Raw genomic sequence first — 20,799 nt, forward strand, 5'->3', positions numbered from 1 at the left:
AGTCACGCCGTTACAACACCCACACAGAACACAGCTGGTACACACTCGCACACATACAGGTGCACAAAGTTTGATGTTTCTGTGACGCGCTGCTGACTGTGGTTGTGCTGTAATGTAATGATGCATGTGTGCAGACCGACTGCATTCTGTTAAGCTGTTGGCTTTATTTTATTTCCCTGTAGAACAAATGACTTCCCAGAACTCACAAATTGCTTACTGGGATTAAAGGAAATGTAGTTTGGAATTAGAAAGGCTTCTGACTCTTGCAGACACAACAAAAGTACAAACTCACTCATCAACACACAAAGAGCAGCACAACCACTCACACATACTTAACACCCACTGCATTTATGTTATATTTATTAGCCTCTATAATCTCTGGTCAAAACCTAATGTTCTCTCTATGTGATCAGTCTGCATGGATGATGAGATGCTGTGCTCTCCATTAAAAAGCCATCTTTTTTTACAATGGTGATGAAAACTTAAGCTTTGACCTTTAGGACTCTTTGTCATTGGACAGACTTTGGTCTAAAGCATATTCTTCCAACAAATTTTTGTACTTAAACAAAAAAGTAGACCACTTGTCAATGCTTTACAAAAAGACTAATAAGACAACATTTTCAGACCTGTCAAATGTATGAATGAAGGTGCCATGAAATTGTATCTTTACTTGCTTTTTACAATGTATTGTTGAAAACGACTGATGTGACAGGACACACAGTAGCACAGCAAGGGATCAATATCAAGTATTAACAGCTTCATTTTAAGGACAAAAGGGCAGGATTGTTTCTTTTTTTGTACTATCATTGGGGAACATAACAGTTGGAAATTTTAATAAACTCTCATGGGACTCACAGTTCCCATGAGCTCAAAATTGATGATGTTTTTTTAATCACTTATGCATTGCACTATACATCACCTACAGGTCCAACAATGATAGTTGTTTTGCAGAGATTTGCGGGTTTTCTTAATGGTATTTCAGAGTTTGTTGATGACTCATCCTGTATTTGGGTGTGTATACTAAATTTGCATCTAATGAAATGCTTTCTCAATTATGACACTGTTGGAGCATGCAGCATTCATGCTCCACAGCAGACTGGAGTGTTTCTGAGAGGCAGGCTTCACTGTACAAAAGCACAACCTTGAAACTGTATTCACTCGTTTGGGCGAAACTGGATCATATGTTGTGGAGAAAATATTTTCTGGTTTCCCCTCTGATGTCCTCTAGCCGCACAGCTTCAACTCTTGGTGATCTGATTGCATAGCTTTACTGATGGACAGATTGCTTCAGCGTATTTGTTGCTACAATAGCTAAGTGTGACAAGTTAGCTGTCATTAGTGGGCAGCAGAACCGGGCTCTGCAGCCTCCCAGTGAACACCAGGATCAACACAGCCTTTGAGAGCAAGAAGGAATACAATACAGAGGTCGTTTGCAGAGTTTCCTAAGAGAAAGATAGCTTTATTTGTTGCTCCAGCAACTCAGCTAACAGCAAGCTACCTTCAGCTTGGTTTGGCATGACTCAGCCCCAGGGTGTCAAGAACCAAAGCCAGCAAAAAAAAAAAAAAAGTACTTATTTCTTGCCGTCAAGCTGGCCTCTGTTGGTCTTGGAGGGCCGTTTCCCTTCCTACATCCATGGACCAGTTTAGCTGCATGGCAGGAGGGCATAATGCACATTCGCATGCTGCTGTAAATGCCATCAATGTCAAAGTCCCTTCCTAACAGAATGTTTTACAGGAAACGCATAAACAATAATCACTCTGCTAACAGTTTGTTGGGAACTGTATGAGCAGAGATCTCTGAACACAACAACATTGCTAAAAGAAAATCCAGTGGGGCAAGAAACATGAGCAGAGAGATGATCAGACAAACAAAATCCCAGGTTAGTCAAACTTATTTGAAAGAAAATACAAGGGCCAATGATAAAAATATTACTGGGCATTGTATACAACTACGACAGTTTTTAGTTTTTATCAAAACAATTGATCTCGTAGTTGTATTCACTCATAGTTTTCCTGTACAGTGGGGAATACCAACATTTTGTGGGCTCTCATTTCTAGTTTCACATTCAGATAAAGTGGTTTAGATAATTTGGATAATCTTGGCTTGTTCACTAATTGTTTGACTGCTTATGTGTTTTTGCTCTATCAGACTTAATTGTAGTAACCTTGCTGTCTTCCCAGATTTCAACATATAACTCTTGAGAATACGATGTTATCATAAGCCATAGAAACAACTGCCAAAACTACAAAGATAGGACCCAAGAAACTGATTTCTTTTTCCAGTGTCTGAGCAAAAAACAGGTTGTTTCATGTTTTTGGTGAGGACAGTGTCTATATTTATAGTAAAACCTTATCTGGATATAAGAGATTGCACTTTATGTTGCTTTGTTTCACATGGAGCTTGGAAATTCATACAGAGTTAAGCGGGACGATAAAAGCCCATATGGCAGATGAATGCTCAACCTTTTAAAATGATGACTTGGCTGCTGGTAAATCAAACACCCACCCTCTGCTGTTGCCAAATGGTCCATCGCCTCTCACTGAGTCATTGTGTGCAGGTTGGAATATGCCAGTTTTTTTTACAGCTATCTTTATGTCCATATTGGTGTGACCATGGACACATAAAAAGATGAGCACATATGTATTTGTCCTGTTTAATGACATTCTTTTTATTTTGTTGAAATGGGTCATATCGATGATACAGTGAATGAGCAAAACACAGAAAATACTGTGACTGTTTTATATAACATTCACTTTCACACACTAAATGATTTTCTCACATACATGTATGTATAAGAACGCTGCTCCCTCTCAGATAACACCCACCTCATAAAGCTGCCCAAAGCAGTCTTTAACATTCTGGCCTCCAGTTGGCAGTGAAAAGTAAACGGTTGAAATGTGTTTGAACATCATAACAGATACAGTGCACTACAATATGAGCAAACTCCACATGTTCTGCTTATATTCACTTTCCTGCTTGTCAGAGTCAACAGATTTCCATCCAGTGGTCAAACCACCTCAAATACATTTGAGGGGAAAAATGTGAATTTACAGTGTCTGAATTTGGGGGCTGATCTGATCTGATCTTCTTTGCCCTTCACAAGCCACTTCAGATAAGACTGATACTTATTTTTACATGAAAGTCCAGTCTCGATCAGCTTTGAAGCAAAGTTCAAATGCTACACAACTGCATGAAAGGTTATAAAAACCTTTATAGCCTTAAATGGAGCTGACTTCTAAAGGTGGTGGTATAAAAGGTTGAGGTCAAGTGGTAACCTACAGTAATAATAATGCTTTATATTGGGATGCTGTCTCATTTTATGTCCATGCTACACAGTTTAGTGTTTTAGCAATATTTCTGCACATTATTAGTATATATTGCTATATTAGTCATTTATATCTGGATACTCAAAATCCCTGGGCAAGACTAGAAGCAATGTAAAGCTGCACTGCCGTGTAAAAGAGTAGGAAAACCACCAAAGAAAATTTGCTTGTTTCTGGTTATTTACTGTTATAATCTACTTTGGCTGTACAGAATAGTTTAAAGCTTTATTCATAATGTTAAAAATCAAACTGTATTAAAAAAAAAAAAAAATAGATATAGTAAAGTAAAAAAGAATTCAGTAGAAGCTTTAAATGTAAAAACATGACATTTGGTCAAATGCTTTCACTTGGCTTGTTCATAGTTGGCAAAGTTACCACAGTTACGTGTCTCTAAAGCTAAGGAGGTGACATAATAAGAAAAGATACATACTACTGTTTATTTACACAGAAGAATGTTGAACAGTGGTACAACGTTTGGATATGTGGTGTATAGTATGCAACTTTCGATGCAGAATGGGTTAAAATAACCGTATAGCTAGTACTTAGTACTTGTATTTTGGATAAATAATCCAACATTGATATTAAAAAATATATCACTCAATACTGGGTCAAAACAACCCAGTGGTACAGGACAAAGATAACCTCTTTGTGCTGCATTGTCCCAAATGAGGCTATTTTGAGTCATTCCAGCATTCTAGCATTACTAATTTTGTTCATTTTCAGTGATAACATAAAGAATGACTGCGTGGTATCTCAAAATAGCTCATGGGTTTCTGTTTGATGCCTTACATAAAGGCAGTGAAGAGTGAACAAAGTGAATGTATTACTGGCTGTAATCACTGAAAGTCTGTTATCTTGTTTTGTACCTTATATTTTGGACATAGGTAGCCTTTCTGTTTGTATCTTTGTTTCATTAAACCACTGAACTCACTTCACCTTCAACAATAGGAACAAAGGATTTTGATGCAAAAGATTGGCTCTATTTTTTATTTTGTGCTTATAGCGTTATTAGAGATTTTTTTAACTTCTTCTTGAGGATTTGATTGGCAGACTTTGACATGAGTGGGCTGCATTCAGCCAACCACTGATCTTTTTTAAGGTTTCTTCTGTCCCCCGCCATTCTTGTCACATCTGTCACTTGCAACCTCCCACGGGAAAGGCTTTGTTTAGAACAGATATTGGAACTTTTTGAAGGAGTTACCAATATTTTTCAGGGTGCAGCTCACTTGCACTGTAGCAGTATTTGTAATTTTAATCGGAGCCATCGGCAGCAGCAGCAGCAGAAACCTTCAGCCTGAGCCTGCTGTAGCTGTTGCCACCCAAAACTGAGTGGCCAGCAACGCTCAGTGTGGGTGTCACATTACCATTTGTATTTACATACAATTTAGGCATTTAGCCCACATTCCCCAGCATCACTGAGTGAGAGAGGGGAGAGGGGAGAGGAGAACATTTTAACAGAACACACTGGCTTGCACTGGTTGTACTAGAGATGTTTCTGAATCCCAAGACAATATTCAGCTCTTTTACAATGCATTTCATTGAATTTTTTTTTTTCATAATTTGTTCCAGAGGGAGCACATTGTTATATTCAGAGAGAGATGTGCTAAGCCTTCTTTTCTCTTCCATGCAATTCATGTATTAACATTACTGGTGAAAAATGTTATTAATTTCAGTATGATATGATTCTTTTTTTGTCCAAATTGATTTAATATGGTGTGATATCTAAAGCTGGTTATCAGTACTTGATAGGTTTAAAGTATTAAATAGCAAAGTAGTATGGTCAGTCAAACAATATTTGCATTTGATCCTTTTTGTATCCAGATTTAAAGAAAAAAAAAAAGACTATTTGTATGGTTTTGCTCATAGCCAAACACCAAGTGATCGTCAATTTAATGCAACATGTGATTGGCCTGCTATTTAAAGACTTCTGTTTTCTTCATTCATTATCATATTAAACAGAATATCATCAGTTTTCGGTCTAAAAAAACATGACATTCGAAGACATCACCTTGGAACTGGAAAAACTGGGATGGACATCACTGTTTTCTTAGATATTATAGACATTGCAGGCTTAGATAAATCATGACAATTGACTTTCGTCTTTGTACAGGGGCAAGTAAAAATTGACTTCTGGTAAGTAGATTACTGGCCCACTTGCCCGACTGGGCAGGTGAAAAAAACATTATTGTTGAATCCTGCAGTGGGACAGACAGTACTATTAACTGATATACAAGTAAATATATAAAGAATAAAGTAAATAATAATTTAAAGATTCTAAAATTACATTTACATTTCACCCTATATCATACTACAGCAATACTCTTCTCAAACAAGCCCTGTCTTGAGCAAAACAATGAATTAAATAGAGTACAATTGAAAGTTCCCCACAATCAGTGGAAAACAGGTCTAATATTTAGCAGTTTTTTGTTAATCAGAAGCCAATTTCAGATTAAACCACACCTCAGATTCCTGCTGCACCTCATCTGTCTTGCCAAAATGTGGATGTTCCAAAGACTGTAGTATTTCATTGACGAGCCTCTTCTCCACTGCAGTCACAAATCATGGTCGAAACTGCAGAGTATGTGGTACCACGGCTTAACTGAGTCATCATGTTTTTACAGGCCTTGTACCACTTATCAGCCCAAAACCTGTATGTGTTCCCTGAAAGCACGCTAATCTCCCTGGGTGATTACATTGACCCCAGGCCATTGATTACACACCGTCTAGGCTAGAATGTCATTGGAACGCAGGCGGTGACCAAATTCTGCATCCTGGCAGTGCTCTCATTCCCCTCTGCTCAACCAGCCTCATTTATCCCCTCCCCTGCTTTCCACTGTGTGGAAAATGGGCTCCGACTGTTGCTCTCCTTCTCAAAGCAGAAATGGGCCTGTTTTTATTACAAGTTAGGTCAGGATAGGATACATTTCATTTTTACATTTTTTTTCCCAGTGGGTATGCAGGAAGCATTTTTTTGCTTGAGTGACAATGCAATTGTTAGAAGAAGGAGAAAGCTGTTGCTACGTTACCCTGTGCTGTTTAATTTCCCTTTTTTTCTTGCTCATTTTATGGTTGTCACAACAGCTGTCGAGGGGTTGAGCATTGTGGAGCCCCACTGTACAGTGCAGGGCGGCTCTACTTTGACACTCCAGTCCTGTAAATTTTTTTTTCCATTCTTCTCTTCTGAGCAGGTCAGTCAGGGCCAAAGAGCTGCAGGCAATAAGAATAGAAGAGGAAAATGCTCTCAACCTGAATTCCAACTCTTAATCTCCTCTCTGTGCTCTCTGCTCACCCCTATGAGGGAAAGCAAATAAATCTCTCATCTCCACATATAGAGGCAGACAGCTGGAGGCTCATGTCATTGCCTCGCTCTGTCACCGGCTTGTTTAACGTGGCCACCACTGGATTTTGTCAATTGACTTGAATAAAAGGCAAACACATGTGTATGCATGCTTTCCAATTGTAAACAGTATCCTTTTTGGTTCTCATGCTATTATAAATGTGTGTAATTTTACCTAGGGCTCTGATGGTATGCATTTTTTCTTACCGTGGTGAGAAAGCAATCATTTTCTGTGGGATAGCAAATAATTACATTTTTGGGGACTTTATTGAGGCATACTATCGTTAGTCTTGTGTAGCTCTATTGAAGAACAGAGCAGTGTGCAAGTGTGTGCGGTGTGTGAAGTGAAGTAGAGCAAGTGGCAGACCACCAGTGCTGCTAACAGTGGAGCAGAAAATTAAACTTAGCGGTAAGTTGTCAGTCTGGCCGTAAATGTACTGCACAGGTGACAGTAGGTCAGTTAATAGATGCTGCAGCTTCTCAAGACGAAGGCAACTCTCATCTTATTTCCCAACAGCTGGAAAAGTGACAGAGTTAGCCCCGAAGTAAGCTGAGCAGGACAGACCAACACTTAATGTCTTCTGTAGTTATGTATCCATTTTTCCATCATGAAGACAGTTGTTACTGTTGTTAGTATATTCTTAGCTGTCCACAGGCAATCCCAAGATGCCTTGGGTTGAATCTGTCCACCAATCGGAGGCTGTGTTGTGACAGCATTGATCTATAGATGTATTCATTGATCCGTGCACTGATCTCAACATGATTGGCCCTTCCAAAAATTTTTCGTTGATAGCGGTAATAAGCTCAACCCTGCCATAGGCATCACATGACCATGGTATTACGGTAATGTGGTTGTCGTCACAGTCCTAATTTTACCCACCTAAAAAAAAACAACCTTTTACTCTGACATCTGCCGTTGAAACACCATGCAGAAATTTGTCTTAATCCACTTATGGTTCACATACAAAGCCAAAAGGTCTGTGAAGATGTACTGAACATGGCGCTGCACCTTTATTTCTCACATCATGAGAGCTCAAATGCCAGGATTTTTGGATTTCAACACCATAATTTCAGAGCTCTTGCAGGTCAGGCTTTACCAGCTGACCCTGCCTGGCTGCAGCTGTCAGTGAGATATTGAGTTGTCAAACAGGAGGCATCACGTCGTAAGTCTGACAAGCACGGATCAAAGACCCTGAACTCAAGCTATGGAGCTGCTCAGGACTGTAAGCTATCTCCTCTCAACCCTGTCTCCTAGAAATTATGACTAAATTGTTTTCATAGTTATATTAAAGTGAAAAATGTAATCGCTGCCTGGATTATTTTCAGAGACAACGTTAGGGAGGTGGTCTGGGTGGATGGTGGACATAGTGACTCTGACACTAGAATCCAGGGTTTGAGTCCAGACTCCGGTCTTTGGTTTGGTTTAGGCAACAGAAGCACTTTGGTTAGGGATCTTGATTTCAGTTAAACTTTAATAAAATATCGTATGTTTCAAGTCACTGCTGACTTTTTCTCTGTTAGTGCAAGTCCCTAAATATAACCATAAAAGTTGAATAATTCTGTAGTCTCTACGTATGGATAATGTATTGGAAGACTGCCTATTTTAGTGGAAAACAAAGGAAATGTATTTTTTCGGGAACACCCTTATACATTTCATTTGTTTTCCACTAAAATAGGCAGTCTTCCACTGCACTATCCATACATAAAGTCATCAGTTGAGAAGACCCAGAGTCATTTTGCATTTTGTCAGTCAAATCTTTGCACTTTTGTTTTTTAGTGCTGCAAGAGCAACAACATGCCAGCATATAAACTTAACAAACTCAGTCTCAAAATTACCACAAACCACAAAAGTAACTGTGATTGAAGCGGAGAAGTGATGTTGGATAAAAAAATCTTTTGAACCAGATGGCAGTGTGACTTCCTCTACTGCCTGGCAGGACTAGACACACCGTCATATGCTGGGATTTTATAACTGAACTATGAGCAGGACACACACTCCTTTGTCTGTGTGGAAATCTGATGTTTTCATCTAAAACATGAGACAACCGCAGAAAACAACCTGAGAAATATATTGCCAGTGAACATTTCACTGATACATTTTGTATAAACATTTTTGTGACTTGATGGGAACATTAATGAACATTTACTCATTACAGTTATAAAAAAAAAAGTCTGTATTACATTTCCCCCAAAACATATTTGCTGTTGCAAATTAGTTGTATATCAATTTATTTTAAGAGGACAGAGCTGCTCCTTTAGAAGCTCTCTGTCAAACTACATAAGTTTGCAGATGACACAGTGTTGTTCAGAGTAAAACAAGACAGGACTTTGAGGTGTGTTTTTTTGTGGCGCAGCCACAAGTTTATTTATATAGCCACAAATCACAACTATGTCACAGAGGGCTTTACAATCTGTACAGAACAAATGGCCCTCTATCTTTAGACTCTTTATTCTTACAAAAGTAATCTGCTAAAAGTTTTTGAGATGATTGTAGATTTCAGGAGATGACCCACCCTCTTCCTGCCTAACCTTTAAATGATACTTGACCCCAAATCTATCTTTGGTGTATCAAACAAAAACTGTTTATTTTATCTAACAGCAGAGAGAACAGAAACTGTGATCAATTTGAAGTCATGCTGGTAAGAGTGGATTCCAACAGTGACCAATTTTTGCTGTAGAAAGACAGCCAAAAGGTCTCTTAACCACTTTTCTGCCCTCCTGCAGCGGCTCACTATGTTTCAAACAGTCATATTTTTGTCATATTTTAAGCCCAGCTTGTGATGTTTGCTGTATAAACGCTGGAAGTCACACACAGCAACTCAGTCCATTGCCTTCACCATATTCATCATTGCTGTCAACTATATCTCATGAACATGTATTAGCAATATTCTCAGTTTATTACCATAGTTTGAGCAACATTATTTCAAGGCAATGCTCTTAATATAAAGTTACTGTATGTTAATATCTCGTACATGTTTGTATTTTTACACTCTCCATTTCTACAAATTACATTTATATTTCTACCTGTGCTTTCCTACTCTTCGCTGACACTTCATTAGTACTTACCAATTGGTTTCTTAAAATTTAAAGCATCTACATCTCAAACAATAATTTGACTAGTAGGTTTATAATAAATTAAAATTCTGCAATAAATAAATAAATAAATAAAAACACAATAGAATGTTACCCAATAAATATATAAAAAGTCAGTAGAATAAAATAAAATAAAAACCAGGTATAGAAATAATAATAAACCAGTTATAATGAAAATAATTATTTGCAGCTCAGAAAGCATCCTATACACTGTAATGAGTATTTCCTAATCCCATCAGTCTGTTTTTGTTGTTTACATCTCTTTTGAATTTTCGATATTTTTATTAACTATTTTAATCAGTTTCATTCAAGTTGTTTGGCTTAAAAAACGCTTCCCTTCAAGTTTTCCATGGATTGAGAGTGAGAAGTCGATAATGACAGGTATTCAGAGAATTACTTCACTGCCTCACCACTGAATGTTCAGCCATAGCCAATTACATGGCTGCTGCTCCTCCTCCATCAGCTTTTTCTCTCACTTAAACTGAATTTCCCAGTTGGCTCTGTGCCCAGGAGTTACTTTGGGCCTGACCTGTGCTATTAACCCAACGTGTTGCCTCGCTTGGTAATGACAGCAGGTGAAATGAGCCAATTTTGTTTTGGTTGGCAGATATGTTGATTTATCGTATGTCCTGGCACTCAGCTCGTCATCACAAGAGTCTGTTTTTAGTTTTATAAAGAAACTTGTACAGCCTCTGCAAAGCTGATTATTTAATGATCGTATCAGATTTTCACTTTTGTTCTGGAAGCTGCAATACACAAAGGGATGTATAAGGAAAAAAGGAAAAGTCTTTCTTTTGCTAAATTGGTTTAGAGAACACTTTGAAAAATCATTAATTCTCCCAATATAGGCCTCCTGAATGCTGTACATCTGGTAAATTATCTTTTGACTGAACAACAAAAATTGATTGGGTATTCAATTTAGTCCTTTGTCAGCCAAACAAAAGCGATGACAAAGCTTTTTTTACAGAAACATTCAGTGGGGACGAACACATCTTTACAAGTGCTTCCTGTCATTCGACGTGGACTTTCCAAATAAGCACAGTGTACTAGCACCACAATTTAAGATATAAAGTCAAAGCAAATAACCAACAAAACAAATTTCAACCTTGTATTCTGAATTATAGTCTGACAAGGAGCTTTCCTGGAGGAGGTAGGGTGTTTTTCTGTTCTTGTATATTAGCATGGAAGCTCACTGGCACACAGCTGTTCTTAATAACCATCATTAGTGCCAACCAAATCACATGTGCAGTGATTCTGGAGCTGCAGCTCACCCTTCATCCATTCACTTCCTTATGATTCTTAAAATAGCTGTCAGTAGCTTAAGAGAGACATTTCAGCACGTGAAGCAGCTGTTGTCATTGTTAAATGTTCCCTGGAGACTTTTAGATGTCTAGAAACACTGTGGAGCTGTTTTTATGTGAGCGAGTCCCAGTTTTGTATATCTTGTGCACAAGGACACAAAGTCCTGATGTCACGTTATTACACTGATCAACAGGTGACTGTAACAGGCCAAGGTATGCTGCATTATGCCAGCAAATTACTAAATGCTTAAAATCGTTGTAGTAAATGTTTTATGGTGGTGGAAATGCACATTTGTGAGATCTCAAGGAGTTGGTGAGGAACACTGAATGTAAACATAACTTTTGTTTATATGGAAATTACACAGGACCCCTTTAAAGTGAGGTGAGATAAAGTGAGATCCCAAAATGGATCTCAGAGCAAAAAAATCTGAAGTTTCAAATAAATAATCAATAGTTTCAAATAAAATGATGTTTAGATCAATTTCAGATATATTAACAATTCATATATTTCATTACTTCTATCATTAATTTGCAATCATTTCCATCACTTACATTTTTTCCAATTAAGTTTAGTTACTTCCACCCTTGAGACCACTTTCCTTAAATGATAAATGGCAGTTTTGTGTCATAAATAATTAATTCTGAATGTGTTAATATTTTAATAAATTAAAAACATGTAAACAGCAGGAGATTTGTGTGGTTTAAATAGCTGTTAGTGGAGATATCTCATTGCAAAGTGTACTAAATACACTATTATACAGAATATAATACACTGGACAGATTAAAAAAATGCAGGGGGTCTAAGGGTAGCACATGCCTGAAGCACATCTTACGTTTGGCATAGATTTTTTTCTTTTTTTTTTTAAAATAATCCAAGCTTTTATTCTCAGTTTCTGATGACATTATAAGCAAAACTTCCACTTGTCGCCAGTTGTCACAGGTCCAGATGAAAGAAAAGGAAAAAGGAAAAAAGGAGCAGAATGAGAAAACATCAGTGGTTAGGAAGAGTTGCCTTTTAGTTGTGATACGAATCCAACAATGGTTCCAAGGAGGAGCTTTAGTTTTATTTGTACCATCTATCTTATTGAGCATGTGCTCATCTAATGCTGTTTTTGTCTTTGATTGATTTGATAAAAATGTTTCTGTTCAGTGAAACGGGCGAGCAAGTGATGGTAGTCAAACACGCTTAGAAAAACCCCTTTCCATGTGGATTGTCTTTTAGTCTTGTTAAACATCTTAGCAGGCATTTCTTCATGAATATGGAAATTATGACTGTGTGGCTTTTACTGAGGTAGACCTGGGGAAATACTCAGATTATTTTCAGCATTTTCCATTTGATATTGCTGCACAGCAGACAGTATGTCAGTGGTTCACATTGAAGCCTTCCTGCCAGACACAAGTTAAATTGTTCTTTATCCCTCTATGAGAGCTTCTTTGAACATTCAAAAGATCTGCAAGTCTGCTGGAGTGTAGAACATGATGTGATCTGGTAATATCTAGAGGGTGTTCCTCTGCTGTACACGTAATATAGTCTGGTTTCAACCCCAAATTCGACCATAACAGATTAATAAATGGGCCAAAATACTATGAATGAATTTTTCCTCAAATATATTCACAGAATCACTTTGGAGCCTTTACTTAACGTAACAATTTCAACCCCTATCAGGGTAAGTAATCAATGAGAGCATCTGAAACCTCCCACTCTCCCACCTCTCTGCTTAATAATTCAACGACAAGCGTTGCCTCTGTGGGCATTCACTGTGAAGGGGAGCGTGTGACCTCCAGCTCAGCACCAGGAGGTATACTGCAAGAGGTTGCAGTGTGCAGAAACTGATGTTAAGTTGCTTTAGTGCTATTTTAGGGGATGGTTGTCGTGGTTTCATCGTTTTGAGTAACTCTGCACACATTGATCTATAGACACAAGTAAAATTAGTATTGAAAAATATAAAACAGAGAAAATGGTATATGATCATCTCAGTGATATTACACTTGGTACCAGCTGGTTCACAAATATTGAATTTATTCGGTTTTACTGAATAAATGTACATTATATGGACTGCATCCTTTATTTTCAGTTAAGTCAGGACCACACAATCATTTCTGCTCAAGTTCCTCATGGCAATACAATGTAAAACCAGGTAATTGTACAAGACTTTGTGAACCCAACTAGTATATGTGGTAGTAATTATCAGTAAAAGGATTCTTTGGGATGCACAAAACCAAGAACAGCTTACAAATTCCTGCCACAATGAAAGCTACAATAACTTTATGAAGCTCTTTACTGTTGTAGAGTTGTGAATTACTGATGGAGATTAAGAAAATAGAATGTGAATCAGGAGTTGTTAATTGTGGAAAAAGCCACATAGTAGCAGGGCCTTATTGCAATAAGGCTGTTTTAATTTTAAGTAGATCACACATGCCAATGAGTCCACAGACATCAAAGATCAGCAATTTTTAGAATGTAAAGACCTTTCAAACAGCAGACATTTTTACTTGTGAAAGAGCACCGGTGGAACTAATAACATTAACGGTGGCTTCATTCCAATTAAGTGTTCCAGTAGTGAGCCAGCATGCACAGTACCAGAGCTCTGGAGCTGACACATGTAGATGAAATGCTGACATTATTAATGTTATTAATTACACCTGTGTTTGACAAGTCAGAGTGTCTCTTATGAGAAATAGAGTTATACTTATGCCATTCAAGACACTTGAGAAGGAAACCGAGACACTCATCAGAGTGTAAATGGACTAGAAGGAGAACAGAGTCCTTTTTTAAGGGATGAGGGATTATGTAAACAAAGATCCCACAGCCACTGATGGAACAGGGCCTTAATTAGCATCAGCGGTAACACATGTGCTACTATTTCATATTAATATGGCTCTTAGCACCTGCAAAATATCAAATGTGGTTAGATTAGTTAAGTTAATAAAAGGAATAATGCTACACAATAAATAGAAGGTTTCAAATAGAGAGATAGCTAGACAGATAGATAGCTTTCAGCAATCAGTGATCTGCCCCAAAAATCCTGATCGAAGCACCTGTATGTGCCCAGCCCTAATTTTCAGTCCAGCATGACTCATTTTCAAAGAGAGAGTTTATTCAGTGTGTTGAGGTCTTTCCTCTGGTTTCCTGTTGGTCGGTTTGTTCTTTTATGTGAACAGAGAATTGTGTACGTCCAAGACCACAATTAAATTCTGCTTCTCGGTCAGATTGTATTTTGTTTGCTGTCCATTGTTGCCCCACTTTGTGAATTAGACCATGAGGACAGGTTTATGTTTTAACAGAAAAAATAGGTTCCCTCATGCAGCAGCAGGAGCCCAGGCCAGATTAATCTAATATCAGCTACAATTAATTTATCATGTCAAGAAGGCAGGAGAGTAATCCCATTTGTTAAATGACTGTTGAATCTCTGTTTTAGATTAAGATGTCTGGTGAAGCAACTGGAGAGAGGAGAGGCTTCCCTCACTGACCTCAAGAAAAACCTGGAGTATGCAGCATCGGTGCTGGAATCCGTTTACATCGAGGAGACGAGGTAAGAAAACAGCAGCTCTCTACAGTGGAACAAGTATTGACATGGTTCATTTATTGAGAACAATGGTGCGGCGCTGACAAAAGCCAGACTTTGGAAAATGGATGACTATCATTAGTATGATAATTGACCTGTGCTGTAATTCTTACTTTCATTTGAACCATTTCGTCTCTCTGGTTTTTTACAGAATCTCACACCGCTATGATAAACCAGATGATATACAGTATATGACTTGTATATATGGTGTTAACCCTATCCTAACTTAAAGTAGTTAAATACATTAACAGAAGGACTGTACATACTTACCACTTCCTTTCTTTTAAGAGGGAAATTTTGTACATTTTACTTACACTACATTAAAACTTAAGTACAGTTGAAACCACTGGACATCTGCTTATATGATCAAAAATATTGGGGCAGAATCATTCCTATACAAATTCTAATAATAATTCATTTATAGTAAATATGTAGTCCACTTACAGTGTTTATTTTGGGTCTTTTCATACATGGCAACATATAGAAGTATATTTTTTTAAGTTATTTATTTTTTAACTTTACTCCCATGACTCGCAGTAAAGTCTGTACAAGGGATACACCTGAATACAAATAAGTTATGTGGGAGAGCACCAATAATACAATGGAAAGAGATATTTCATCTACCTGTAGTTGCTCTTTATTATTAAAATTATTTAATTATTAATAATTATTAATTTTTATTTTTCAAAACGTTTATCGTTATGTGAAATAATTTTTAGTTTTATCTAAATACATTTTTACACAAGTACTTCATTTTAATTTTAGAATATTATTATATTAGAATATTAATACATGTATGATCGTACTAGTGTAATGAACTGCAGTAAGATTAACAGATCAAGACACATGAAAGCAGCATCACTGGAATTTAACATTATCCCCTTCAACAGTACAGAGTTCCTCTTTCTAATGCAAAACAGAATCTTTCAATTCATAATATTTTTTTGTTTGTTTGTTTCTTATTGGTCAGTGACCAATGTACATACAGTGTTGGGTAGTGGGATTTAGATAGTTCATAAAACTTAAGTTCAGTTCAAAGTTTAGTTGAAATAAAAATAAAAAAAGAGACAAATAAAATTTACTGTAGGAGGATGTGGAAGTATGTCTCATAATTCATTAAATGCCAATATTAAATAAACTTGACGCTTTGTAGGCACAAAAATTGTATTAAAATATAAAACATTTGCTTGATTTAACATGAATTTCAGTGTCAACCACGCCCACCTCTGGTCCACTATTTGAATAGAGATACAGAGAGAGATCATTTTATTGGATTAACAGATAATGATGTCTCTTTGCACCTCTAGTCTCTACTGTCTGCTTTTGCTGCTGCCTCTGTTTGCTTCGTGCACATTGAAATTATGACAGGAAAAAGGAAGTCATTTTCACTCAATGAAAAATCCTCAAAGCGTACGACAAACAGCCAAAAACAAGCCAAAGAGATGCAGCAGCAAATCTTGGTGTTCCTCCGGCTCCATTATGTGTGTTCTGCTGAAACAACAATGAACAGTCTGCAGTGATGGAGACACAACATGAATATGCACAAGCAGAGCACCTGTGATTGAAGCCACCCTTGTCAAGTGGATTGATAATGCCGGGTCACGTATTGCCCCCGTGAGCATGAGTGATGGAAGGGGGCAGCCAGCCTGGGAGAGGACAGTTTTAAAGTTTCCATTGGCTGGTTTGAGGCATTTAAAAAGTGAGACAGCACTGAACATGGCGTTTGAAACAGTCTGTAAAATTCAGTAAATAGCGAAGCATTACTTTATTTTCTTGTAGTGAACATACAAATCTCAATTAAATGGTTCCACTGAACATGAAGCAGTTAAAAAAACTCCACCTTCACCAGAACTGCTTACATGTTAATGTATCACTAATATAATAACACAGCACTGATTTACATCTATGCTTTTATTTAAGTGACATTTGAATGCAAGAGTTGTAAACATAATGAAGTGTGAGAATGAGAATGAAATAATTTTTTGCAGTGTGTTATTGCTACTTTTAATTATAGTGTTTCCACAGCTGCTTCTGTGGTTACTTGTAGACAACGAAATCGTTCCATGGCTAAGGTCTTGGAACGATTGTTGTTATGGCATATAATTGTAAAGGTATGGCTGAGGTTAGGAATTATACTGGGTAAAAGTATGTCACTAGTCGAATGCAGGTCCAGAATCAAAGATATGACCAGGCTTATGGAATTATGTAAGGCTCTCGTCATCTAGATCCCAGCAGATTAGGGCCAGCGATGGCATGACCACTCCAGGATGGAGGATGATGAACTATCCAGTGCAGAATCCATGTAGCACCATGATTATCAGTGTGATGTGAATGCTTTCTCTTTGCCATAAGAACATGTATTCAGTTCAGAGGGTGGAGACCAACAGGCTTTGCTCTTGATCCCCTGTACATGTCAACACAACAGGGGAGCTGTGGAGAATTATATCACACAATTGGATTCAAATACTCCCAGTCATAGTGCTTCAAGAGGGCTGGGATGTTTTGATGTTACATAAGAGGTGATATTATTTGATGGACAGCACTGGGATTTGAGTTTGATCCCCTGTGAAAGTAGAGCTATGATAAATAATAAATATTTTAGTAAGCCTTTAGTCTCTGCAACTGTCTGTTTTCCAGTTTCTTTTTTACATGTGTCTGTCTTTTACTTACCTCCTTCCTTTCTCCCCATCTTTCAGGCGTTTGGTTGACACAGAAGATGAGCTCAGCGACATCCAGTCAGAGTCTGTGCCCTCAGAGGTGCGCGACTGGCTCGCCTCCACCTTCACCCGCCAGATGGGCCTGATGCTGCGGCGCAATGAAGAGAAACCTCGCTTCCGAAGCATCGTCCACGCTGTCCAGGCTGGCATATTTGTTGAGAGGTAGGCGTGCGTGTGATCACAAGCATGCCACCACAATCAAATACCAGCACGTAGTCACTGGTGTTAAATAATTAATATGGATCGCCTTCTTTGTCTTTCCTCTAGTGAAGTTCTATCATTCTTCCGTCAACCCTAATAAGTGTGGCCTGGAGCAGCTGAAAGCAGTGCTATCAACATCTTTAGTCTGGCCATGCATAACAAATGACTAATCCCATTGTTTGTGCGTTTTCTGTACGTACTCTGTACATTACCGACACTTAGAAAAGCTTTGTATTTTAGAGTTTTGATTTTGTAACCTTCCATGTGGCAGTCATTTTAGTTTGTTATGAAAGTTTTTATAGAGAGACTCAGAACTTGCTTTTTGTAGGTAATCCAGTACAGTGAATATAATGACTCAGTCCAAAATGACCTTTATTGAAAGAAAATTAAACAGCTGTTATTTTAATATTTGATTAAACATTTTAGTAATTTCTTTAAGAAAAAGGCATATTACTTGATGTTTCTAGGTTCTCTAATGAGAATATGTCCTGCTTTTCTTTGTTTTACACTGCAGTGAATATTTTTTTGGACTGTAGATTGAACAAAACAAGACACTGAATGACCTTGTTCCTTAAGATATTATGATGGACATTTTTCACTTTTTTCAGATGTTTTTATAGACCAAACAATTAAACAATTAAGATTGTAAATCTCCAAGTTATATTACTGTTTGTACCGCTGTTTCAAAGACAACCGGATCACTTCTCAATTGCATAGTGGCAGGAGTAAAAAGTTGTCTATTCCACCCTTCTAGGGGAAATAATTGGCAGACTAATCAATAATTTAAAAAAAAAGGTCAACCCCATTATGGTGCCCTTTCATCTTTGCCTTTTCATTTGAGTGTACTAATTCTGGGTGAAATTTATGCACTGTATAGGTCCCACAATGGGACATAAAAAGTGGTGGCCATGGCACGTACACTACTGTCTGCTGACAGTCAATCAAAGGATGCGTGTGTGTTGCATTTTAAAGATGAGAAAACAACAAAACGCCTGTCAGTGGTGACACAAAATGACAGTGACTATGTTTATGTGCAGAGTTTATGTTTTTGTCCTTTTTGTGAAAAGAATGACATTCCCACCAAAATATTTAAGTGGTTAAGGAAAATGAATATTCCGCTACTATTCTTGTGTACATGTAGCCAGCCATATGCCGATGAACGTGTCACATCATATCCAAAAAACTGTTGATATCCAAGGTTTTCATAATGTTTAAAAGTAGTTGTGTTTGTCCTTCTGACCAGAAATGTGGGCTTTTCTTTTGTGCATGTATCTCTACCCCAGCTGTACAAACTCTCAGCTAGTTGGTTTGATCATAAGGCACAGAACTGACCTTAAACAAACCGTGGTAAAAATCCCAATAATACCCAAATACCCAAACCTGAATAGTATTGGCATATCCCACATGATATGCCAATATGCTATATAAGGGCATATTCAAAATATCCAAACTTAATATGCTGTTTAGATGACCTGTATCAAATTTGGAATATTGTCATATTCAGAATAATCTTGGAAAATCAGTCTGCATGTAAATGTAGTCACTGATTAATAAGAACTCTCAATTTATTGCTGACTATGGAGTGAATTATGAAGTAATCTGTGCAATAGAAGTGATTTGGGACACATGTCTTCTTTCATTTGTGTCTAGCTTAGCTTATTGTTGATTGGTAACGCCATGCATATTTCTCAAGTCTATCTGAATTTGTAAGTGAATGAAAACTAATGGAAGCCCAGAAAGTGGAGAAGCAATTTTAAAAACTAGCGTAGTCCTTTTAAAATTTCAATCTGCTAGAAATATGTGTGCATCCTCTGCACAGTGACTCACTCACCTGAGTCGACCATACATCATCACAGCCTTGGCAAGCCTGGCTAAGCACAATCATTCAGAGAGTTGCAAACAGCTCCTACTCCAAGGCTGTGCTTTATCACACACTAACATGCAACATGCATTTGTTCAAATCAATAAGCCTCGAACATGTAAGCTGTAATCTTTCTTAATCTGTTTTTACAGAGGGCAGTCTGCTTTCAGATGTTTACAATGAAGAAAGATTGGGAAAGGGAGGTTGAAAATAGAAAAGTGGAACAGTGCCGTCCAGTAAAGTGACGAAGCATGACGTGTCCGCCATTTTAAATGTGAAAAAATGACTTATTCTGACAAAATGACCAACTTCATATTTATGGAAGCTATTACAAGACACCAATTTTTATATAATGGCACATTTTGTTGTATTCCAGTATGGTTTCAGATGTTCCGCATTGTACACCAACTTAGCTGCCCTCCAGATGAATCTAATGACTCCACTAATCTCATGCAGAATTACACAGCTTGTTTTGCATTTTATGATTAAATTAATCTATATTTTATCCCTCAAAGCCTTAAACCTTTTACATGTGGAAAAAAAAACCCAGACTTTTGGATGCTGCTGCCTTTTCTAAACTTAACCTTTTCAACACAGTTTCATACTGAGTTGAGTTGATTTGAAGGTTTATAGTGAGTCTTGGTGGGGGATCTTCCAGGCTGTGGTTAGGGGGCCAGCATGGTAACCTCTGGTGTTTACACTCAGCGGTGCGCTTCATTTGATGTGTTTATCTCATCCAAACAGGATGTACCGACGTACCTCCAATATGGTGGGACTCAGCTACCCGCCGTCTGTCATATCTGTGCTTAAGGTATTAACATGTACACACACATCCATAAAGATGCACACTTATTTACAAGAAACTGATTTGCGGCAGTATGCATTTTAACAGGATAGTTAGGATTATCTGATTGTGGGTTATATGAGGTGCTTATCAATAGTCAGTGCATTACCTACAGTAGATGGTGGTCGCGGCTATAGTTTTGAGAAGCAGGGAGGGGCACCAACATGGAAGCTAAGCAATGTACTGCTGTGGGCAGGGTCGCAGCATTTATTAAATATTTTACCCCTTAAAAAAAATCCATCTAAAAAAATAAACAAATCAATAACAGCTTCAGTGTATGCTATATTTAAAATCTTTGCACTACAGACAACCTTTTCGAACAGGAAACCAAACAGACAATTGGAAAAATGAAATTGGTGAATTACTGCCTTGATTGGTTAGTTTGTTAACACAAACGAACTAACAGATTGCGGCAGTGGTGGACGAGCAGCTGCTGCATTCTGAGAGGTAAGGTTATTGATTTCACCCATGCAGTTTGGTTGGTTTGGAAAGCTATATAACAGTGGTTTCCCATCAGAAAAGGCTTTCTGACAGCAAAATGAAGCAAGGAAAAGA

General features: G+C 37.7%; 1 protein-coding gene across 2 annotated transcripts in view; it reads left to right on the forward strand.

Annotated features, from left to right (window-relative positions):
* The window catches only part of pde1cb (phosphodiesterase 1C, calmodulin-dependent b), an 85,194-nt gene that overhangs the window by 39,479 nt on the left and 24,916 nt on the right, over positions 1-20,799 (forward strand). For both annotated transcript variants that reach the window (XM_084731889.1, XM_084731890.1), the window contains exons 3-5: positions 14,475-14,588; positions 17,318-17,500; positions 20,145-20,211. In XM_084731889.1, the coding sequence (XP_084588015.1) occupies positions 14,475-14,588; positions 17,318-17,500; positions 20,145-20,211 (364 nt within the window). The remainder of the gene's footprint in view (positions 1-14,474; positions 14,589-17,317; positions 17,501-20,144; positions 20,212-20,799) is intronic.

This window comes from Lutjanus erythropterus, chromosome 12, assembly GCF_056507025.1.
Source record: "Lutjanus erythropterus isolate fLutEry1 chromosome 12, fLutEry1.hap2, whole genome shotgun sequence".
NCBI classification, from domain to species: Eukaryota; Metazoa; Chordata; class Actinopteri; order Lutjaniformes; family Lutjanidae; genus Lutjanus; species Lutjanus erythropterus.